Here is a 26,270-nt window from a genome sequence, read left to right as displayed (position 1 = left end):
ACTTTCGCGCGAATTTTGCCAAGGTCGCAGGTATTTTGGCGATGTGAAAGAAAATTACAGGAACTTTTAGCCCAGCGTGTCGTTGGGTGCGGCGCCGTGGGTGGCTGCTGGGCTAGTGATTTTGAATCTCGTGCCTTGCCTGCTTATCAGACCATAGTGCGCATGCTCATAACTTCAGGAACTTATCCCGAAGGGGTATGTTTCAGGGGGCGGTGTGAATGCAAGAATAATTAATGGGTATTTTTTAGCCGAAAACAGTTCCCGTAAGTTAACGGGCATTCTTGTGATCGAGGTGGTTTGAAACCACATACTGATTCATCATTGGTAATAGCTTTGATCGGTCTAAAGTCGGTTCCATTGGTATGACTGTAGCAATAGTGAGCAGGGCCCTTTCTTACAGTTGATCCAATCAATCGTAACTCTATGGAAATCCATCAATGTCATCGTTTTTTCTACAGGATATTGGTAAAATGTCCTTTGTAAACAAAGGACAACACACCAATTTGTCAAGAAATCAATGAATCTATGGACATGCATTCATATTTAGAATTTTTTTTGAACAAACATGCATTTTATGTTGACGTTGCTGGCTTACCATAGTTGTGATTGATCGAATCAATCGCATCTCTCTGTAAGATGGGCCCAAGTTGATGACATCAAAAATCATAATTACATGCATCGCTTCACAGAAGCAGTTATGACAGCCAAAATAACCTCCCAAACAATGCACAACCCCAATAAAAACAGTCATTAGCACAGTTCCACATGCCTCATTACGTCAGGGATAGCTATTATCGCAACAGGTAATTGATTTCTCAACTTTTCACCCAGTCTTAAAGCTCCCATGGATGATTAAGGAGAAAACTTTGTGAAAGAAGTCAGTAAAATTGATTTTTGACAGAAATATGCAAAGGAAAGGTCACATGACTCAACAATCGGGGAGAAAGTATACCATGACATGACTGAGCCCCTCCCTCTCCCCACTCCCCCATCCATGGAAAACAATGAAAAATTTTTGAATAAAGAATTAAAATCTTCTCATCAATGACATAAACCCCTTACATCACCAATGAGACCTTTTTAACATCAAAACAGCACTTTTAAAGAATTGAAGGGGATGATCTTTCAATATGAATTCACTGCCCTTTAAATTTTCAACATTAATGTGATAAAAGCAAACGCCTGCTTAACGAGAGGATTGAACTCATGCAGTAACCTTGGGAGTTCTATTCGGGTATGGCAGTCCAGAGGGCTGAACTAGCAAATCAAGTAGATGTATGGAGTTATTGAAATAAAATTGGTTTTATGAAAAGTGAAGAGATAATAAACTCATCAATGAAGGTTACCTGAAAATCCTCAATAACAAAGTTGTGGAATTTAAACTATTTATGTTTTGTGACATCACATGCATGCAGCTCCCCAATGGAAAGGAAATTTTCTCAAAAGTTGAAAATAATCTTTCATGTACATTTAGGCCTAATACATCATCAGATATATCATTTCATGTAGGCCTATGTTTTCAATAGGAAAAAATATTTTTAGCCATGATGAACAATTAAAAAATATGACTTTATGGAATCATCACATGACATAAATAGCTGCACATGACATCACAAAATCAAAACTATCAAAATTCCTATATCAACCATACTTTGATGGATTTGGCCAGCTAAAACTACTTGAATATATATGTTTCTGCAAATTTACTGGTTTTATCTACACTACCATACATGTCGTAAATGTGAACTGAATTGCTTTGGTGAAAAGAAATACATTTATCTCTATAGCATATATACAGTGAAAAGTAAAAAACATAGACTGAATCATCTACATCATCATCTATTATTTACCTATACAATAAAATTTATGACTAGTCTATATTATCGTAAGTTGGTTTTTGTAGTCACAGAAAGGATTCAAGGGACGTTGTGAAGCTTTGATTTATATTACCACTTTGAACCTGGGGAAAGGAATGGGACCTTGGCAGGGTGATAAAACTTTTTTTGTAGTTAATACTATTTGAATTCATGATGACCATACTGTGTGTATGGGATGCTTCCAAGGGAGTGGTTAATATGCTGGTGCCAATTAGGCGATACATTGTAAAAACTGTGGGCACGCCGCGGTCTAGTGGTTCAGACTCGCGCCTTTCAAACTGAGGGACGTGGGTTCAAATCCTAGCCATGGCGTGCTTTCCATCAGCAAGAAATTTACCCACTATGTACTGCACTCCACCCAGGTGAGGTGAATGGGTACCCAGCAGGATTATTTCCTTGAATGCACTGAGCGCTGGTGATGGTAGCTTGAGCTAAAGCCGGGGTAATAATAGCAGCGTTTTGTATCCTCAGGCAAAAAGCGCTTTATAAATCCAGCTATTATTATTATTATTATCATTATTAAAAACATTGTTTAAAATGTTAACATTGTGTTGATAAGCTTGTCATTCTAACAACTATTGATCACATTTTTAAACAGGTTAAGAATGGTTTAAAAGTTCAAACAATAGTTGTTGGAGTGACAAGCTTAATATTTTTAAACAGCCATTTTTACCGGGTATATCTTTTTAATGGTGCATAAATGAATTAAGCAGCGAGGATTATACAGGCTTATGTGTGGTTAAGTGCTTAACAATTTGTTCGTTATTTCATATATAGCGCTACACCAACCAAGACTACTGCTATTATTAAATGGATATTCAACTAACAAAACTTCACACAAGACACATTTACATCAAGCATTAAAACAAGCATTAGATTTAGAATAAGCATTAAAACAAGCATTAGAATAAGCAATTAGTTAACACTCAACTGCCCAACAAAGCATAGCAAAGCAACATTCTTAATTTCAATTGACTGGTTAATCATGAATTAGAAATGATTAGAAATAAAGTCATATTATCACATGGCAGACAAATGCATTAAAACAAAGAAAACATCATATAACATTTGCATACAATTACAAACAAAATACAAATTAATATTCATTTCATCAAAACGTTATATAATGCATCAATATCATTTCTTTTCAAGTCGATTTTATGAAAACAGAAAGAGATTTTCGATGCAAATATATTTATTCAGCCTTCATGGAGCAAGAGAATACATGCATAAGAATATATTCAAAACTATGTATAAGTAACAAATATCCTAGCCTTAGGCCTAATGTATCATTCATTGCAGCATAATATCTAGATACAAGAAACAGTGCTTTAATTTTTTTTCATGCATATGTTGTGAGCCAAACTTTATTCTCAAAAAAATATCTAAGAACAGAAACAAAAGCAGCCTTAAACAACCAATAAAATGCTTGCATGTCTATAAAATGAATATTAGAAATCAATCAAATTGCTGGTTTAGAGTAGCTACACAAAGCTGTTTATGCAGTATAATGAATAAAAATTTCTAGCCGCTAACAATGCTCAACAAAATCGCAACAGAAATCGACAATGGGGTGCTTTAAGGTGTGTCCTAGAACCTATATCTGCAACAAAAGACTACTATCAACAACATAGGAGTGGCAAGGCCTAGTTCGACGTATAGTTACTTGATTTCCTTAATTTTTCAGTGTGATCTGTCTCCTAAATTGCTAACAGGTACAGATGGGATTAAATAGTTGTACTTACAGCAGCCAAGTTCATCCGATCCATCGGCGCAATCGTAGTAACCGTCGCAGATCTGGTTGGTATCAAGGCAGCTTCCGTCAGGACATCTATCCTGGCCAAACGCACATCTTGGTGGGCATCCTTCTTCCTCAGATGGGTCCGGACAGTGCAAGACACCGTCGCAACGGAGGTTAAGGGACATGCAGATCCCGTAGTAAGAGCAGTAAAACTCTCGACTGAGATCGCATTCCGGTCCTGGTTGGGTGATCGCTTGCGTCGAGACGAAAGGCGTGGTGGAGGTGCCAAGAATAACTGCACAGAAAACAATAGAAATCATGGCGGGCATCAAATGAGTATTCTGATCCATGATTGGTTGGTTTAATTCTTTCAAATGAAATTCATTGAGTTTCCTTAATCAAATAAAAGAGCAACACATGTGCGACTACTGACAAGTTGTCCCACGTTGCGTGTTCATTCTGTTGCCATCACCAAAACAGACCAGTGATACAAGGGATTCCTTCGGAGAAGCAGATCACAAAACAAGAATAAATCGCGAGGTTTTCCTGGATCAGAAAATGGAAACTGACGTGGATAATCCCGGGGAAATCCGCAAGGTTTCGGTTCACCAACTTGACTTTGAGCTGGAGGTCTGGACGGAACCTAGAAGCTCCCAAGCCAACATTCCAAAGGCTTGGCCGTCTGAGCCCGAGGTATGTATCCTAATCCTCTTTAACTGATAAATGTATCAGTCAATGTTCCATTAGGCATCAGACCATGAAATACTGCCTCCACGGCTCAACAGAGGAGAGAGACCAAGAGAGATGGCGAAAATCGCTTTGACTGACTTAATTTCCTTCCAAATTAGCCTCAGTCAGGAAATCATCATCTACAATCTTTTCAGAATAAAAATCCACTCTATGTCCATCAACTCCAGTGCTACCCCTGTCTCTCTCTCTCTCCCTCCAACTCTCCTCCTTCCCTACTCTTCAATCCAGCACCCTCTTCACTCCACGGCGCTGTGCAGTGTACTCCCAAAAAAGTTTTGGCACCAAACTAAACCCCTCGGATCCACAGAAGAGTCTACTTTTCCAGACCCATTTCCTCAACTTTGTTCACCATTGTCAATTACTAGCATCTTATGATCTAAGAAGTAGTTGTAAGCTTGGGTAAGAATCACTTCACTGATAATGATTGCCATTATTACAATACTTGTATACTGCAATTCCTCATGAATATTGAGTTAGAGATATACTCAGAGAAGTGTAGCGAATAGTGTTCAGACAATAGAAGGAATGGGTCTGAATAATAAGACTAGCATAGAGTTTAATTTCAGAGGAAAGAGGGCAGGCTTTCTCTTTGACAAGTTCATTGAGCATGGGGTAATGCCTGTCACGCAACTTAGCAACAAGAGAATGGACATGAATGGAATGAATATTTCTTTGCCTAGAAAAAAGTGAGGATATAGCTTGATTTAAACATCAAGTTAATAAACTAAATAAACCAATTTTACTTGGAGGGGAGGGGTACCAAGGGTGGAGGGGGAGTGGTAGCAAGAATGGAGAGAGAGAGAGTGGTAGCAAGGGCGAAGAAAGTAGGTAACAAGGGTGTAGGGTGAGTAGTAGCAAGGGGGGTGGGGGAGTGGTAGCAAGGGTGGGGGGTGGCCAGTGACACTAGCAGGTAGGGACTTAGGGGGGAAATCCTCGGGGGGGGGACTGGAAAGAGTAAATAGAGAGCTAATAAGGGGTAAAAGAAAGGATTCAACTTGGAGTGGAGGAGTGACTTTAAGAGAGAGTGCACATGATTTGTAGGGCCATTTGAGGGTGGTGTAGGGTGCACTCAAGCCAATAGAGTCACCACAGAGACAGGGGTCTAGATAAATAACATTAGGAGAGAGAAGGAATTGTATTTAGTTCGAGGTGACTGAAATAAAAGGAGTCTGGAAGGAAAAGGGGATCTAGTGTTGGGGTGCCCTTGACCACAGTCATCTTTCAAAAATCTATTGACTAAGTTAGCAAGCAAATTCTATAGGCATATGAGAAGTTTTGAAAGAAAATCTATCAATATAAAAATATTGTAAATTACAAACCCCTCCCCTCTCCTCCCTTCCAGCCCAGTTTAACATCATTCAGGTCTGTCAAAATCCTTTACCATTTAGAATTCGGTCGGACCTGAATCAACTCTGCCCAGCCAAAAAATGTTGACACAACAGACATTGTGGATGGTCAACACCCTATCGCATCTAACTTTCAGCCAACCAAAATATCCATTTGGCTAATCAAAACTCTTTGCCAGCCTAAAGGCTCTAGATATAAAGCAAGTAGGGCTACTAACAGTTCATTGGACTACAGGGCCCAAGCGAAGAAAGGTGGCAGTGGATATTGGTATTAAATCAAGTCCTGCCCTGGTGTGGTCCCCTGTTTAGTCAGGTGTGCCTTCGGTATCTGGTGTACCGACCAAAGGAGCGTACAGAGAAGTTACAAACATGATTTTTAAAAGTTGATTCACAGGATTTCTATAAAACTAGGGTTGGCCTAAAGTGGAAAATACGAGGTGGTAAATACAAGGAAATGCTGTTTCGATATTACCTTATAAGATATTACTAGAAATGCAGGGAAATACTACAAAATATACTTCTTGAATTTTTTCAGGCATTGCCCACACAGGAGTTTCTCAAGCGTATTCTAGTTTTTCTCTATACCTCCTGTATATCTGAAGTACTTCCAAGCATTTACAAGTTTTTACCAGTATTTACAACCTGGCAGGAAATCCTTGGAAATTGCCCACCCCGTATAAAATCAAATTTTTACATCAATGTAAAAATTATGAATTACGACAGTAATTCAGTATTTGGCATTAACAGTATCTGAATTAATTCCCTGCTAAGATCCATCCACCCTACTCATTCCTCTTATCCAAATGTGAAAATGGAGAACTAAATCATTCTCTGATCCCAAACTCGACTCATGTTGAAAGTCAGGGATATTATTTTCATAAGCAAGGGAGTATATGCACGGGGTCACTTGTTCGTCACCTAAACAACAAGGCCCGGAGCTACAGGGACAATTGGGGTCTAGATGGTTCAACATCATGAGGAATGCTACACCATCGGCACAGACCTTGTTCCTCTCGTGCATGCCTCTGCAAAGACCAGAGATCCAAAAGATGCCACACTCACAAGTACGATATAAATTCATGGAGGGTGCAAGAATTCAACTTAGTGCCCAAAATAACAGCAGTATTCAACATTTACATAACACCTTCTACAAATGTTTCAAAGCGCTGCAAATCATGACCCCAGCTGTAGCACAGCTACAATGACCAAACCTTTGAGCATTTAAAGGATTTTATTCCTGCAGGGTAACTTGTTCACTACACCAGGGTGGAGAGTGGCAAGTGTAGACAAATGCCTTAGCAAAAACTGGGTGCTTGCTTAGGGTCATTTGTTGGCTCTATGAGATGTAACTCAGAGCTAACGCCACAACTAAACAACATGATGCCGGCATAATTCATTTTGAAAGTGCTTTCAGGTGCAACAGGTACATTTCACTTAAAATGAGTTTTTAAAGAATCACATTCTTAATTTCATCTCAGAATAGATGGACCCTACATTTATACCTCTTTCTGATCATAATAACTTCGACTGCAGCACTTGTGTCCTTTGGCAAGGCATTTATCTGTACAATGTGCCACTCTCCACCCAGGTGTACTAACTAGATCCAGTAAGAAGCAATTTCTTGAATGTTCAAGCGTCTGATCAGGGAAGTGCTACAACCAGGGGTAATGACAGGCAGTGCGTTGAAACATTGTGTTTAATAAGCATTATGTAAATCTTGCATATCATTATACAAAAATTTGGGAAGGCTAAAATCTTCCTGTCAGAGGTCTTTCATATTTGCAAGATTTGGGCTGGCTATGACCTCTTTTTTTCTGCCAGTTAGGTCAATCCTGGTCAGATCTGAACCACCTCTATACCGGGCCCAAATGCTTTCACACAAGGATTTTGACCAGCCAATTGCATGTTCAGCCAACAGCATCTTTACAGGAAAGAGCTATGAGAGATGGAAATACTACTGCATGGATAGCAGTACTTGCCTTTAATACATGAAAAAATGCCTCCTCAGTGCATAAATGAATAAAAATAACATGCCTTCAAAGCACTTATTCAACAAATAAATATTGTTTTCTTTACAAAAATAATTCCACACATAACTGTATTCCTCACAACAAAAAAGAATGTTTCTTCACAAAAATATTTTCTTCCAAAACAATTATCCCAGGTTATACCCCTCTACCCTTTCGACCTCTTGAAAAATCATTTCCAAGAGTAAGATATGGATCTCGACATCCAAACAATGATTTAGCCCGAAGGGCTATGTTAGCAGTGAAATATGGATGCCAAATGACTTTTCTTCTTCAAAGGCATAATGCATGGAACGGCAAAGGAGCAATAACCAAGAAGGAATAAGACGGATCATATGTACTGGCTCATGTGTTGAATTTGAACCATCCACCTTTTTGCTTTGTTCAGTTTTTGTTATTTTCTCTCATGAAATTTTACATTTCTTCTTATCACATAAGTGCACATGAATATTTACCATCCACGTATAAATAATTCAATGCAATTAAGAATATAACAAATTTAATTAGTTTTGAATTCAAATTTCAATTTCAACACTAGAACATTGTAAATCAACAATAGATATTAGTAGGAGATATTAGCACTTGATTACCAAGAAGTTGGACAACTGGGGGGGGGGCAAACCATCAACATTTTTGTCTGACAAGTTGTCAGGTCTGACAACTTTCCTTGATTCTGATTGGCTGAGAGGCACCGTTACCATAGTAACTTTCAGTTAAAACAAGTTCTTTCATGAAATGCTTTCAAGATCTTGGATAAATGTGGCAGTGTAGATTTCACCTTTTGCTCCATGCACAAGCTTAACATATATGAGTTGACAGGTGATTTTTTTCTCTTCAACTACAGTTTGATTGATTGATTCATGTTCAAGCCTTGAATTTTCCCTTTAACCCATACCAGAGGCAATGGAATTCATTTTTAACTCTGCCTTGTTTTCTTCACAGGCCAATACCAACATTGCTCAATGCTGGAAAACTTAGAGCTGCAAGCATATAAGATAAGAAAAGAACCAAGAAATGATAATTGAAATATTTTAGTTTAAAAAAGTGTATTCGGCTCCTGTAATGGGAAGAAGTAAAGCCGATAAAATCTCTGGAAAAAATCAATAAATGTAAAGGAAAACTCATGACCCGGAGAAATCAAAGTTACAAAAGATATCTCATAGGAAACTAAATATGTTTATAATGAATATAAATTAGATATAATTATATACATAATATAAATTATAAAAATCATATTCCACTCCCTCCTCAGGTCCCCTACCTCCTCTGCACCCTTACATTAAGATGGTATAATTAAATATGATTTGTAATTGCCAACCCATGCAACCTTGTTAAATTGTCATTTTAGAAAATACAACCCTGTTCATATAAATTTTTTATTGTTAAATATTTTATTATATACATGTATATTCTTATACAACCCTGTTCATATAAATTTTTCATTGTTAAATATTTTATTATATACATGTATATTCTTATACAACCCTGTTCATATAAATTTTTCATTGTTAAATATTTTATCATATACATGTATATTCTTATACAACCCTGTTCATATAAATTTTTTATTGTTAAATATTTTATTATATACATGTATATTCTTATACAACCCTGTTCATATAATTTTTTTATTGTTAAATATTTTATTATATACATGTATATTCTTATACAACCCTGTTCATATCAATTTTTCTTTGTTAAATATTATACAGATATTGACTGATGGGGTGTGTAATACAAACATTCTTTGGACCGCCGGATTTGTATTTTCCCGAGGGGTTATTATATTTTCCCGAAGTGCGCAGCGCTGAGGGAAAATATGATCACGAGGGAAAATATTAATCCTTTAGGTGGTCCAAAGAATGCTTTTTTACACATCCCATCAGTCAATATCTGTTATATTAGATAACCTCTAATGATGAAGATAAAGTTAGGCCTATAACGATGCATGCATATATTCACAGTGATTGATTGAACTGGTATAGATCTAACGTTAGATCTTGATCTATAAGTAACGTTATTCTAATCCTTTTCTATTCAAATCAACTTTGTTTAGGCCTAGCCCTAGATCTAAATCCAAGTTCGAGCCCAGACCAGGTCCAGGACCCAAGGCAGGCCGATAATGCATGGTAACATCTAATTCACAAGAGGGCGCCATACACGTAGAAAAATATATTCATGGACCGGTTGGTCAATATATTCATCGAAGGTGGACCGACTGGGAAAATACATTGATTTTTATCATATCACGTGACGCGTAATGGACCAATCGCGCTCGGCTATCTGTCTTGGCTATCTAATATTTTATTATATACATGTATATTCTTATACAACCCTGTTCATATAAATTTTTTATTGTTAAATATTTTATTATATACATGTATATTCTTATACAACCCTGTTCATATAATTTTTTTATTGTTAAATATTTTATTATATACATGTATATTCTTTGTTTCTTTATAAATGAAAAGTTGCAGAAACAATGAATGAAATAAAATTAGAGAAAGTTAAACTTATTGCAAAGAACACAGCTTCTCCCCATTCTTTGCCATCAGAAGAAAAATTCCAAAACAGAGAACACATACTCCAATTCTTTCTCCTTACTAACTGCAATACTGCCCTCTCTTGTCAACTGTCAGCACAGTGTTCACTTCGGAAAAAGTTGAGGACTGTGGTGTTGTTTATTGGACTTAAAAATCACTGAGAACTTTATATATGTGATTTTCTCTTTAAGGGATATTTGGGGTTGAAAATAATTATATCTGATTAAAGAGAGTGAATCCACAGAGCAAAGCACTAAACATTTCATCAAAATCTGATGACAAATAACAGAGTTACTGAATTTTAATATTAAACAATATTTTGTGAAAACAGTTGTATGCAAGCCATCATGAACATGAAATAGGTGGGCTAATGATGCCATGTCCCCACTTTCTCTTTTCCAATATTATTACTTGAAATCCTACTTATTTCATATTTTCATAAATATATTTGTATGTCACACTTGTAACAAAGTAAGTTGCAGCAATAATGATCTTACACATTAAACCAGATGTCCATCCATTTTTCCTCCAATTTTAGAGGACAAAAATTTTAATAAATACAATGTCATAAAACAAAAAAAGAATAAATGGGGATATGACATCATCAGCTTGCTCATTGCATATTGAGGATAACGCTCATCACTGTTTTCACAAACTATTGCTAGAACTTTAAAATTCATACTTTTTTTTTACTTTTTTTCAGATTTAAATGAAATTTTCAGCATCCTGCTTCGTGAATTTTACTATATTTATATAGTTATATTCATTTTCAGCCTAGAGTACTTTGATTAATGAAAGGATGCCCAGAGCAATCGTCAAGCAACCAACTGTGGACCCCCCCCCCCCTCGCCCTCTCTCCATCATAAGGGTTTCCTTGTTCTTTTTGTGCCCATGTGGAGCTACTTGGTAGATTCCTATAAATAGAGTCGAGATTTTCAACGGTCCTACTCCTGGCGTTGAAACTTATTTGGTATTTTGAAGGAACTACCTAGGGTGTAAGACACATCTGGTTAACATACACCATCAGACATTGGCAGCAAGAACCTGAATGCTAAAGAAAAGTACTACATATTTGTAGAAATCTGTGAAATGTGCCTCGTAATTCCAATGTCATTGCCAGTTTGGGTGATATCTCAAAAACGATATTAAAACATTGCCTACTGATACCTTTACCAAGTCTACTGGGGCTTACGAAATTCAGGAGCTAAACAGTGTCTTTTTTAATCATTCAGAAGCAATACAATGATGAAATAAGATGCAGCAAGGTTTTCCCCTGCTCCATATCAAAATGAATCTCCACACACAGTATTAGCGGTGATTACATTAATGTTTTTATCATTATCATATAAATGGAATATCACTAAATCTGTAAAATTTCTCAGTCATCTTCCCCTTATTGTCATAGTTCTTTGCCATTCCCTTTCTTCCCTCCATTTTTATTCCTCCATCCTTCACTCTTTCCCTCTTAAATGTACCACCTTCTCCATCTTTCCTATCTCCTTAATCTTCCTTTGTACTATCATGTTCTTCCCTCAATCCCATATAATTCTACTCCTCGATCTCTCGCTCTTTCACTCTTAAGGCGAACCATGGACCTAGGTCCATGGGTGAACATTCTCCACCCTATTTCCATCTTTTCTATCCTTCTCCTATTCTTTCTTGTGCCATCCTTCTCTTTCCTCCATCATTTTAATTTGTATCCCTCATAACTCACCCTTTCCCTCTTGAAATGATTTTTCCTACCCTTCTCGATATTCCCTATTCTCCTCCATTTTTCTTTGTGCCACTCTGTTCTTCCCTCCATCCTTTTTAATTCCAATTCTCCATTTCTCACTCTTTCCCTCTTTAAAGTCAACCTTGCCTCCTGTTTCTGTCCTTCTTATCCTACTTCAATATTTCTTTGTACCATTCTGTCCTTCCCTCCATCCCTTTTATTTCTAGCCCTCCATCTCTCACTCTTTTGCTCTAGAAAAGAACTTTCCCACATTTTTGCATCCTCCCCAAAATTCCTTGGACCATTCAATTCTTCCCTCCATCACTTTAAATTTGAATCCCCCATCTCTCGCTCCTTCCTTCTTAAAATAATCCTTCCTTCCCATTTCCATTCTCCTATCCTTCCCATCATCCTCCTTTTCCCTCTATCAAATCAAATCCACCCTTTCATCGACCGCATTCAGTCAAATTATCGGCAACAGTTGCACGGCATCGCTGACAAAATCTGTCACAATTCTCCCCCAATTTTCTAGATCCTCGCAAATCCCCTCACATCAGCAGCTCTCAATATTTTCAGAAGGGAAGACGGGGGAGACCCCCTCATGCTCGTGACTGTCTGTCTCACAAAAGTGCATCCGTGTTGACGAAGGTGAATTCGTTGCAGACGGACCTCACAGCTCGGGAGGTAGACGACTACAGCTGGGAGGAGTAAGGTACATTACAAGTCCTGGATCCATGTAACATTTATTACACCAGTGACTGACATCAAGTCTTGCTCGATAAGAAAATTTACCTTATAAAGATATGAATCAAAATGAAGTATCAAATATCAAGATTGTGATATGAAACAACTCATACAATGACAGCCATCCACCAATGATGCAAATTCAGATCTCCTCAAAAGGTGGGCTACCTAACCATTTCTCTCATCCATCATTCAAAAACAGGGAGAATCAATTTATGTGACAAGAATCAAGCGTTCCCAAAAGAGTCAGGGTTGTACAACAAAATGTCAGTCGAAAACACAAGGCTTCCAGGGGCCCATTGCAGAAAGATTTGAAATCAATCGCAACTCTAAAAATCATGCGCAACTTGATTTTCAACCAATCAACAGCGCGGATTTGGGACTTGCAATTGATTTCATGACTTGCGTTTAAACGCAACTCTTTCTACAATGGACCCCAGGTAAATTTGTAGGATCATAATTATAAACACAAACACATAACTTCCCCCCCCCCAAAAAAAAAAAAGAAAGAAAATAGGCCTATGTTTTGAAAGATGTTTCTGCTACAATTATATTTGCAAGCATAACTTAACACAGCAGATTTCTCAATCAGGTTTTTTATGCATTAGAACATGTGCCTGGAAGTTAACCATTGGTTGACCTATATTCTCAAGGTAAGGATGCACTGCGACCAGAGACCAAATAAGAGCTCCTAGAATTCAGTGAGAATTATGCAGACAATGAATAAAAAGAGGTAATGCAGAGAACATGGTACAAATATTCAATGCTGAATGATACAAGCCGTATAAGCTAAAAGAATAACGACAAAAACAAACCTGAATCACAAATTCATGCCCATGTTTATGAGATCAAACTTTAGAGCGAATGCAACCAAAGACTGGTTCAACAACCTTTCTCTTGCCCTCATCCACCAACCGAATGAAAACAGTATGGTTCCGAGAAGAGGCATCAGTCTTCCAGAATCTCACCGCCATGGGGAGTTCCCCAAAGACTTCAGAGAATGTTGAAAAGAATGTTATTTCTCGGCTCAACATTAGCAGACATGAAGGAAAATAAAGAGATCTGACCATGATTAAATTCTGTCTGGGGGTAAACGAGAGATCTGGGGGCCCCCTTTCATACAACTTGTTATCATAACAAATTCTCAAGAACAGTTTAAAGCTACTGACATCCTCTAAGCTGATTGGCTGAAAGCATACTTGTGATAGAATTTGTGCATTTGTTATTATAACAATTCTTTATGAAACGGATCTGGATGCGTAATAGACCAATAATTGGTAGAGCAGTGGTCTAGAAACCAACCTGGTGGGTGTTTCATAAAGGTGTTTGTAAGTTAGGAATGACTTTACACAAATCCTGGTAGCCCATCCTTGTGATAAATGTTTCCCTATGAAGCCGACTTAGCACCTAAAAATATAATCCAGTTCTTCATACACTGCAAAAACGCCAGTGTTGATTGAACACCAGCCTGGTATTTATATCGGAACACAACAGAGAGGTGTTAAAACAACACCAGTTTGGTATTAGGCTAACACCAATTTGGCATTTAAGCAACACTAATTAGTTTTAAGCCAACATCGGCTTGATTCTACGATGGTGTTGTTTCAACACTTTTCAGGTGTGTTACGATGTAGACACCAGACTGTTGTAAATTAACACTGGCATTTTTGCAGTGTAATTTGATGCATAACTTTACAAACAGCTTAATGAGACCCCCCCCCTCCGCCCTCTAACCAAGGTTCTGATACCCAGTTGATGCACTAGTGCATTTGTTAAGGCATTTATCCTTATTACCAGGTCCCTCGGAGAGGACCTTCAGCAGTCTGCCCTCTGGTTGCTTGCTAAAAGTACTCATGTTTTCTTAGCAATCAGGGAAAAGAAATCACCACCAGCCAGCAACACCAATCCTATCTCAAAGCGAAATTATATGGACCCAGTACTTAAACAAGATGCAAGAAATACGTTATCAAGATCAAAACAATGCTTAGAAAGCCAACAAAATCATGAATGAAAATAAACAAAAAATAACTGTTTTAGAACATTAATTTGAGAGACTTTTTTTTAAAGACTTTATTCAGACTTGTGACACAAATGCAGGAGGAATTTTCAATAGATCAAAAATATAGTGGGTTTTGAACCCTGGGACTCACGGGTCAAAGTTCACACATGTATCCACTGATCCACAATACTTTCTTCATCACTTTGTCTTGAAAACAAGGTTGAATGCAGAAATATCAAGAAAATTCTTCAGCTCAACTTTAGGAGATACATAGGAACATTATGTCTGAAAATAAATGTGAAGTTCTTATAAAATGTATTAAAAAATGGTACTTTTCAAGATAATAAGACAATCCTAGAAAAAAGTAGAGTGAATGAGCCAAGTAGAAAAGACAAGATACCAAGTATTGTCAAGTTTGCCAAGTCTAAATCAGAAGACAAAATATGGCCATGAGATGGAATTATTCAGAAGATAAGAAAATGTGTCACGACTAAGAAGACAAGACACAAAGTCTAATCAATTTGACTTGGTCAGGACATAAAGACAACACAGGATTCACTACACCACAGCACAATTACTGTCGGCATGACAAATCTTTGGTGTCTGACTGTTATGAACTCTTGGGGTCAATGGAGGAATAAACAATATCCTATTTAGAGGTGTTACTTTCTTGATAAACAAGACATGGATGTCAAAATAAAGTTATGACATGTTGCACCTGCGAACAAATTGTACTGCCAGGGCTTCGGCAATTACTGTTCTTCAAAATCCAAATGACTTTTCAGAGCAGAAGAATGCGGGTCTCCATAACTCATCAAACTCACACCCACAGAAACAGGGTAGAACAAAGTACAAATTGTCTGATGAAGGATGTTGATTCCATAAATTGATTAAATTCATTTAAAGATATCTTAAATCAATGATTTCCAATAACTTTCAATTTAAAAATATCTAAATTCCAGGACTTTGCCTCTGAAAGAGGAATTTTCAAATTCCCATGCTTCCCAGAAATTGCTTGGCAAATATGAGCCTTGTAATATTTAAATATATAACCTTGGCCTCGTACCACATAGATTTACAATAAATTGCCATTTTGAAACAATGATTCTGATTGGTTGAAAATGATTATGTTCTTAACATGCACCTGGTACAGCGATCATGATAGGCCAGTGTCATTTAAGAATTTACTGCAACATTTGCATAACACATCCTTTGTGTATGGGTGCAAGTGTTATCCTTTTTTTTCAAAGCAGTATAAGTAAAAGAGGAATTGAAGAGAAGAACAAAGAGAAGATGGAGGAAAAAAAGAAAGCCAGAATCATGAAGATAGACTCATGAAAATACTCCCCATCTTCTACCCCCCCCCCCCAACTGCCCAAGATCTGCTCATTCTAAGATAAACACATCAATTTTTCAGTAAGTTTCTTTTAATAATTCTGAATATTTTGAAATAAACATAATCCTGAAATCTATTGCAATTACTGAAATGGAACATGTGTTATCTCTAGAAATATCATTGGTTAGGCATTTAACTATTTTGCTCCCATTTGTGATGTACCCCATCCTCCTTGCAAGTAATGCTTCTCTTGGGGTCCTTCCGATTTCAAGTTGGAATTTTTTTAGTTATTTGTTTTACTTGACATTTTAATGGAAAATGAATATATAAAATCAAATCAAAACAAATCAACCAATATCCTGCTGGAAAAAGTTGATCTATGTGTAATAGCTATGGTACGTACAAATTAAGTATTCCATGAGGTAAAAGCAAATTAGAATTTAAGTACTTTTTGTTTCATTTTAAAAATTGATACGTACCTGGAAGAGGAGCGAAATCGAGTTCATCGGGATTGACGGTGAATGATCCAACTTGAGCGCTGTTGACGGCTGTATCTAATACCCTATAGAGGGCGATCTCACTGTAGAACCCGGCACTGCCTAAATCAAACTGTATTACCGTATCACCAGTCCGGTTTCTGTTAGATTTACAAAAAAAATTGAACGACAATTGTGTTAGGATATTGTAACACCCATACAATATATAGGGTATTTCAGTTAAGAAAACATACAAAATTTGTTTGCCTTCTATTGAAAACACCCTAAAAAGGTACATAAATGATGACAAATTTATTTTTAAACAGATAATTTATCAAACAAAAGTTACACAACTCTTCTGTCTCAGGGTTCTTTTTTCAGGGGGTAATTGAATTTATGATTGATCGCTGAATTGTATAAAAGTAAATAGTATTATATCTTTGCATTTACTACATATTTATGATTATTATAATCCATATTATCTTCAGTTGTTATTCAATTAGGGTCATCATCAGTTCAAAATGCTATAAATGAGAGCCAGGCATAATTAAAACAAATAAAATATGATATACAATGCAAATAATGCTATCATTGTGGGTAGAAATTACTTTAACAAGTGAAAATTAATAATTTATGTTAATTATCTTATATAAAAGAGGTGATACAGGTAGGCCTACTTAAAGGTCAAGTACATGTCATAAGAATGTTGATTTGAATCAACAGAGAAAAATCAGACAAGCACAATGCTGAAAATTTCATCAAAATCGGATGTAAAATAAGAAAGTCATGACATTTCAAAGTTTTGCTTATTTTTAACAAAATAGTTATATGAACGAGCCAGTTACATCCAAATGAGAGTCGATGATGTCACCCACTCACTATTTCTTTTGGTTTTTATTGTTTGAATTATTCAATATTTCAATTTTTACGAATTTGATGATGAGGACCTCCTTGCCTGAAGCACAAAATATTAAAATAATGGAATTCCACGTGTTCAGGGAGGAATGAAACTTCATTTCACATGACAATGACGAGAAAATCAAAATATTTCATATAATAATATACAAAAGAAATAGTGAGTGATGTCATCAATTCCCTAATTTGCATACTGACCAAGATGCGCATATAACTGTTTTGTGAAATGAAACGAAACTTTAAAATGTCATAACTTTCTTATTTTACATCCGATCTTAATGAAATTTACAGTGTTATGCTTGTTGAATTTTTTTATTCAAATCAAGTTTTTGTTGGGGTGGACTTGTCCTTTAAAATGTGCTAATCAGAAAATCAATCCAGATTATAATTCTGTAAGTGTATTCGCACTATATAAGTGTCTTGCACAATATAAAGTATTCACACACTGAATTTGAATTCAGATGACACAAGTTTCCATGTACCCAAACCCAAGCTACTACAGCCAAAGTTTTTAGTGGTTTAAGAATGGAAAATGAAGTCCTATCAACTTTTCATATAGTCATTTCTCACTCTATTTTTTTTTCATTGTTTTACTGCTCATGCTTTATAACTTGGGTCAACTCTATCAATGTAAGGTCAAGAGCACAAAATGTTTAAAAGTCCTGAAGAACTAGAATCAAATTACATCACCCATAAATTTAGTGAATACATCATCACCCTTTCTTGTCCCAAAAATTACTTTGGAAGCAATTTAGACTCCAGGATTTAACCTCTGTGACCTTTTGGAACATTTTTCAACTCCCACTCACAATGGGGGCTTGTCAAGAGTGATGGTTTACACTCATATTTCTGCAGAAAAACTTTTTATTTTTATTTTATTTATTGATTAAAAACCCACGTATTCATATACCTCTTTAGAAACAATCCTATAACCCAGATAAAAAAATACCCTAAATGGGTTGATCCTTCCATGTGATATCCACAAGCCTAACCTATCCATTTCCACCCCATTCTTGTCTTTAACCCATTAAGCCTAACCAAATTTCATCTCAAATCAGCATACATTTAGTCCATCCCCCCCCCCTCCCCACTTAAAAGGCGTGCACTATCCCTTAACCCTACTTGCATCATCTCCAAATCATTTACCCTTATTTTATTAATTTCCCAACCCCAGCCCATTGCACATCCCCATACTGAACCTTACTTCAAACCCTAGTCAAGACCAGAACTCCCTAGCCTCTTCCACATTTCACTATTAATTCATTCAGATTTACTCTTCAACTTATTTTCTGAACAGCACAGTTCACTTCAAAATCAGATGTAGATACTAACAGCCAAAGAGGTTAAAAGATTTAATTTCTTGAAGATAACAAACCAATTGATTAGCACATCAATTCATTCATATCCTTCCGCCTGCACCATCCTTAAATGCCTCCTAATTCAGCTGGTAATCCTGAACCCACTTGATACTCTTAAGCGAGCCTACATTAAAAGTTTAACCTATCGCTCAATTTTAAATCCCCAACATCACACTCCAATATCTCAATCAAAAAACCCTAGGCAAATCTTAATATACGTCACTTAACTTATCTTCCTTTACCCCACTGAATTCATCTCCTTAACCTTGACTTTATCTCTTTATCCTTGACTTTATCTCTTTATCCTAAGTCACTTTTAACTGATCTTCTTTTACCCAACAGCATTCATCTCCTTAACCTAATTTAAAGGGGAAGTTCACCCTGACAAAAAGTTTATTGTAAAAATAGCAGAAAAAATAATTAAAAATATTGCCGAAGTTTTGAGATAAATTCATCAAGTAATTAAAAAGTTATTAGAATTTCAATTATTTGATTTGTGACGTCATATGCGAGCAGCATTCCTACATAGCGAATGGTAAAAAATCAATGAAATGTCATTTTCTCAGAAAATTGAAAATGGTTTTCACTGTACCTTTTGTATATCAATAGACAAATCATTTCACACCCGATCATGAATAGAAAACAAAATTAAGTCATCAGGAACCATACAAAATTTGAAATTCATGCATTTTATATTACATAACACATGGGCAGCTGCTCGTTTATGACGTCACAAATCCAAAACTTTGAACTCTAATAACTTTCTTACTCTTTAACGGATTTTCCTCAAACCTTGACCAATATTTTTTACTATTTTTTCTGCTATTTTTACAACAAAGTTTTCTTCAGGGTGAACTTCCCCTTTAAGTCATTCAACTTAACTCCATTTATCACACAGATTTCTCCTCCTTAGACTGATATAAGTCATTTAACTTATCTTCCTTTACCCACAGAATTCATCTCCTTAACCTAATATAAGTTACTTAACTTATCTTCCTTTATCCCACAAATTTTCCCTCCTTATACCTATATAAGTCAGTTAACTTATTTTTCTTTATCCTACTGAATTCAACTTCTTATCCCGATATAAGAATATAAGAATATATAAGAATAAAAAGAGAAAAATTCAACAAGCATAACACTGAAAATTTCATCAAAATCGGATGTAAAATAAGAAAGTTATGACATTTCAAAATTTCGCTTCTTTTCACAAAAACAGTTATATGAACGAGCCAGCTACATCCAAATGAGAGAGTCGATGATGTCATTCACTCACTATTTCTTTTGTTTTTTATTGTTTGAAATATGAAATATTTTGATTTTCTCGTCATTGTCATGTGAAATGAAGTTTCATTCCTCCCTGAACACGTGGAATTCTATTATTTTAACATTTTGTGCTTCAGGCAAGGAGGTCCTAATGGTCAAATTCGTAAAAATTGAAATATTGTATAATTCAAACAATAAAAAACAAAAGAAATAGTGAGTGACATCATCAACTCTCTCATTTGGATGTAACTGGCTCGTTCATATAACTATGTTGTTAAAAATAAGAGTCAAAAGGGGCCTAAGCTTTCGATCCTAGCAGAATCTTCTTCGGAGGCAAAATGACAAACATATAAGGTGGAACAACCAAAATAAGTGAAACTTTGAAATGTCATAATTTTCCTATTTTACATCCGATTGTGATGAAATCTTCAGCATTGTGCTTGTCTGATTTTTCTCTATTGATTCAAATCAACATTTTTCTGAGGTGGACTTGACCTTTAACTTATTTTTCTTTATCCTACTGAATTCAACTTCTTATCCTGATATAAAACACCTAACCTAACCCATCTTCCTTTACCCTAAGATTTCATATCCAGAACCTAATATCAGTCACTTTACTTGACTTATCTTCCGTTATCCCACAGAATTCATTTCCTTAACATAAACCACCTATACCATCACTTAACCTAACTTATTTTCCAGAATATCATTAATTCTCAAAGCCTTAGCGCAATCCATTAACCCAATTATTCTTCTATAATATTGACTCGGCGCGTCACTGTGCCACAATTCCTGCATAGCATTCTATTGTCTTGCATTATGAAGTGTGATTACCCAGAATTCCATGAAACCCAATTGTTAGAATGACTTTCTGACCTATCATGACCTATTTCAGACCAGTGGCATATTCACTGCGTATAGATAGGATCAGTGAAGCCGGGATTACGTGAATGATATCGATGATCTTATGTTGATATAAATCTTATCGCCTCATTACATGGCGAGTGAAGCAAAGTGAAATACGATTGAAAAGAACAGATACACAGATTAAAGGTAATGTTTAACTTTGTGAGCAGCCGATTTAAAAAATTCTCAAACCAAGATGAAACATGTGTACAAGTGCATGTATTAGAACTAATAAACCCTGAAAACAACCATTATTGAGAATGAAAAGCTAAAACTACAAGGCAAACCCCCATTTTGTAAATAGGTGTCTTATAGACGCCTAAATAGTACACATTAGTGGGGTGAAATTAAGATGGTGTTCCCGGTCACTTTATATTTCAATTTTTGAAGCACTAAATAATTATTTTCGAACGCAATTTTTTCTGGGCTTCATTTTTGTAACATATCACAGACACAGGTGACAAGTGTGACCTTCTAGCGCAGATTTTTTGAAAATCAAACCAATGTTAATCAATCACTTTAATAATGTAGTTCAATCTATTCCTTTACATTATTCTATTCAATTGATCCTCCTTGTAGTGCTGTTTGTATCCCGTTTAATAATATTTCCTTTAAAAATCTATTTACTAAGATGGTAAACATCAAATATAGTACAACACTTTTATTACATCAATGGTTCTCAGAATTTTGAGGGTTGTTAAAGAGATATATAAATTTCCAAAAAATATCATGGAAATACCCTTCTACTACTGGTTTATTATTCCATCCCCCCCCCCCCCCAGTAAAAGTACCATTACAGGGAATAATTTTTTCTGGTTTTATTGTAATTTGTTCCACATTTTTTACTACTGCTTCACAAAACAAATTATGACAAGCATTTTTTTTTACATTGGACTGTACATAACAGAGTTGAGAGATTTTTCTCTCACATCCAGAAATGCTGATCAAATTTTAAGATGGAAAAAATAATTCCTCCAATGTATTTCACTATAACCAACTCTCAAGTATTCAAATGAATTTATAGCCAGCAATTTTTTAATTTGTTATCATGTCATATCATGTCAAATTAGTCGAATATAATTGTGTTTGCATCGAGCTGGAAAATAAAATTGACACTGCATGTTTTTCTCATGGCCATACTGTCTAATGTGATCTGAGGAATGACAGATCCATAATGAAAAACAATTATACCAAACGGCAGAACACACAACACATATTATCTTGTCCGACAAATAGCTTTATGAATGGATAACAAAAGCTGTTTGCTCTTGCAAATTGATTTGCAACAACGGCTTACGAGCTACAATAAACTTGATTTTGATACTCTATTTTAATAATTTTTAAAGATATTTCATGGATTCCCATTAAGCAAATATGAATGAGTACCAATTTCAAGAAAGATGGAAATTTCATTTCTAAAATCCTCCCAAACCTCATTACATTGCCTTGATCACGCTCTACCGATCACAAATACCAGATTCAATTAAATCACTCTTTTTCTTTCAAACAGTTATCCGTCGATTTATAGAATTCAGTATCAAGTAGCAAGATTTGTGGGAGCTTTCGGTGAGACGAACAGAAAACAAATTGAGCATGAAACTAGTATTTGAGATAGTGTTAATGGTTTTGAAAGACTTTATAAAGTTTTATTTGAGAGAGCTTGTATATTTTCAATTACATGCATACTACCCTCGATGTCAGGTGAAAATCTTTTTTAATCCTTTTAAAATACATTTTCCCATCTTTTTATCCTTATTTTTCCTCAATGTTTCCTAATTTTCGGTCTGTTTCCTGAATCTAACATAATCTCACATAAAAAATAGGAAGTAGAATTCTATCTTGTACATGAAATCAGTTCATTGTGTTAGATAATCAAGCTGAATCAAAGGATTATCTGAAATCAGAGCAAAAGGATTTGCACGTTAAGAACCCACTGCACTATTCGAATAAGAGTAGGGGGTAACCCCGGTGTAGTGGTCCACCTGCATTCCCCCAACCAGTTATCGGTCGCAGTTCTGTGTGCGCGCCCTTGTAGGCGACCCAGATTGGCTGGCTCCTCCAATGCGCCTTTGAATGTCTTTGACAGATATATGGCGCTATACAAATGCTGTGCATCATCATCAAGGATTTTGTAACTTGAGTTGATGTGAACTGGTTTTTGTTCAATTCCACCATGGAATACTTACAAAAATTGCAAGACTGTTACAAACTGATCACCAGGAAGATCTGCATATAAATCCTCGACCTATTAGGGATGAAGAATAAAAAAATAGATCATTTCACCATTGAATGAATAATAATATAGGATTTGTATAGCACACATATCCACCTTGCTAGGTGTTCAAGGTGTTCCTATATTACTCCTGCTAAGCCGGTCTACCGATTGCGGTGCGCACAGCTTTTTGAGGAATTACTTCCTGCCAGCACCCATTTACCTCATCTGGGTTTGAGTGCAGCACAATGTGGGTAAATTTCTTACTGAAGGAAAACACGCCTTGGCTTAGAATCGAACCCACGTCCTTCAGATTGAAAGACGAGAGTCTTAATCACTAGACCACGATGCCCCGCGTCGTGTGGGTTTGCATGTAGGATGCAAATAAAAGGATTTGAAACCATTTGATCAAGTACATATCCACTGGTATATCCCGTTCTCAGCGGCCACCCTGTGGTTTGTTTCATATTTATGGTTCAATAATACTTCATCATAAGATGATTTGATAAATTCAGTATCAAGAGTGTTTAAGACATCCTTAAAAAAAATAATAACATGCAACATTTATACAGCGCTGAATACAACCGTTTCTAAGCGCTACATTCAATTAACCCAGCGTCAGCAAAGCTATCCTGATCAAACGCTCGAGCATTCAAGGAATTCCTTCCTACCGGGTACCCATTTCCTACACCTGGATGGAGAGTGGCAAATGCCGATAAAAGCTTTGCCAAAGGACGCAAGTACTGCAGTGGGATTTGAACCCCAGACTTTGTGGTTCAAAGTCCAAAGACTCATCCACTGAGCCACAAAACCTCTGCATGATTTCGTAATTAGCATCAGAGGACCTCTAGGAAAAACAGATACATTATATCAATGGCTCTGAATAGAGTGAAACATCTGTATCTTTTCAAAGAATTTTATATCATAATAACATTTATAGTTATTTTTAACATTTGTACAATATTGATCAGATTTTACACGGTAAATAAAATAAAACAAAACCAAAGTGGTGATTAGCCTCCCCCCCCCCTAAAGACTCCGATCATGGATACTTACCGCTAACCTAACGCTTTCTGAAACATCCTGAAATTCGGTTGAATTCCTTTGCTGCAGCTCTGGAACAAACTGCACATTTGTGAGTGTGAATCCCGATCTATAGTAAATGACTGAAAGGAAATATATTGTGAATGTCAATATCTGGGCAATTCCATAAAATAATTAACCATTTTGTAGGTCTGACCCCAATTTTTTCTAGTCTTACTTCACTTCATAAACTGACCAAGTCATGGTCATTTGAGAGCATTACAGACTGTCAAAAGAACAAGAAATCAGAGACAGAGAATTTCATGAAGGTCCCACATATAGGGGGTCGGACGTACATATCGTTGCACACACAACGAACCGTCCTCGTAGAATAGATACAGTGCGCTATCGCGCCTCACGATTTCACCACGAACCGTCCTCTCTGTTACGATGCCCACTGTGGCGTAAATATTTCACTTCAAGAAAATACAAAGATACGAGATGAAACTTTGGAACCTAAACTATCAAATGAAGACACCAGCAAATAATTTGCTTTTCTTGTAGGTACACTTATTGCTGGTTTTAAAAAAGCTTTTCTTTAAATTCGTTTTCTGCAAAAGCTAACTTTCGTATCGAAGAGTGCAGAGAGGATGGTTCGTGATGCATGCGACGATATGCAATGGAATTGCCCATCTACTTATTTATTTTAGAAGTTTTTGTCCAAATCATCTTCATTGGCCAAGTCCATCAAATCTACAATACATTTTTCAAATAAATATCTTTATTATGTATATCTAACTTGAATCATAACGTAACAGATCTCCATCTAAAGATATAATAGCAAACAACAATTTTTCTTTTACTTTATGACATACATTATCTAACCTTTACAGTAATGATTTTTTTCTTACCTTTTGGTAATAAGAAAAAAGCACAAGAAAACAGAATTATGAAAATCATTGAGATCTCATTTCATTTTTAAATAAACATTTCAAGTATGAACATCTGCTAACAGTAGCAATTTGGGTATTGTAAATGATTTTAAATAACATCCTCTGGAAATCTAGTACAAAAATCAAGTCTTTTAGATGCTTCACATCTCCAACTTTCTTAATTACATAGTAAAATCTTGTTATAAGGGTTATTTACATAGAAAATTATCTGAATTATAAAAATTGTATGTTGTTCTAGCAAAAAAAAAATTGAACAGAATTTTTGCATTCGATACAGATCACAAGTCTTATAAACCAGGTTTCCGCAAAACAAAGGTTAGAGATTGATTATGTGCATGATTTTCATGATTAGTTGTACATTGTAGTCAATACAATTGTTGAAAATATCTATATAGTGATTGATAAGGTTTTACTGGCCCCAGGGTGCTGTAACACAAAGATTAGCAATTGATCGTACGCTTGATTTTAATGATTGATTGTACATTGTGGTCAATGGAATCAATCGTAGAAAATGTTCTACAATCACTGCTAAATTTTGTGTTACTGGCCCCAGGCGAGTGTATCTCATGAAGATGTAGACTTACCAGAAACGGGTGGTAACCCGCTCCCGGACCCCTCCACAAGATCCTCATCGTCCGTCGGTGTCACCTGCGTGAACGCCAGCCGCGGCGACGTGATGGAGTTGGGATTGGCCGACGTGATGCCACCAGGGCCGTCGTTTAACGTTTCCGGCGGGTTTCCCCCACCGCTGCTACTTGGCTGGTCTGCTTGGTTTGAATTTGGCGGTGGTGGCGCCCCCGTTGCCGTCTTGGCCTCTGCATCACCACTAGAGGGCATCGTGTCCATGTAGAAGTCTTGTTCTCCACCGGTAAGGGGGAGGTAGCCATTGGCTGGTAGGAATCCATCATCCTGGAGCAATAATTAAAAAAAATTAAAATGAGGATTAAACTCAAAATAAGAATTTATTGATTTTTCTTTCTCTTCCTTTGAGCATCTGGTAAGAGGAATGGTAAAACGGTGAAGTGATTTTCAATCAATTTCTTCAATCTTTACCATGAAAATACCTGCCTGGGGTGCAAAT

General features: G+C 36.2%; 1 protein-coding gene across 1 annotated transcript in view; it reads right to left on the bottom strand.

Moving 5' to 3' along the window:
• Positions 1–2,396: 2,396 nt before the first annotated feature.
• Positions 2,397–26,270, bottom strand: part of LOC121427288 (basement membrane-specific heparan sulfate proteoglycan core protein-like) — a 32,453-nt gene continuing 8,579 nt past the window's right edge. Inside the window, exons 2-6 of the mRNA XM_041623626.1 lie at positions 25,774–26,098; positions 24,270–24,379; positions 23,188–23,246; positions 16,560–16,717; positions 2,397–3,913 (exon numbers count right to left, since the gene is read on the bottom strand). Coding sequence (XP_041479560.1) covers positions 3,561–3,913; positions 16,560–16,717; positions 23,188–23,246; positions 24,270–24,379; positions 25,774–26,098 — 1,005 coding nt within the window. The 3' untranslated portion in view covers positions 2,397–3,560. The remainder of the gene's footprint in view (positions 3,914–16,559; positions 16,718–23,187; positions 23,247–24,269; positions 24,380–25,773; positions 26,099–26,270) is intronic.

This window comes from Lytechinus variegatus, chromosome 14 (genome assembly GCF_018143015.1).
Source record: "Lytechinus variegatus isolate NC3 chromosome 14, Lvar_3.0, whole genome shotgun sequence".
In the NCBI taxonomy this organism is placed as follows: Eukaryota; Metazoa; Echinodermata; class Echinoidea; order Temnopleuroida; family Toxopneustidae; genus Lytechinus; species Lytechinus variegatus.
The sequence above is the reverse complement of the archived record's forward strand: the minus strand, read 5'-3'. Positions and strand labels throughout refer to the sequence as shown.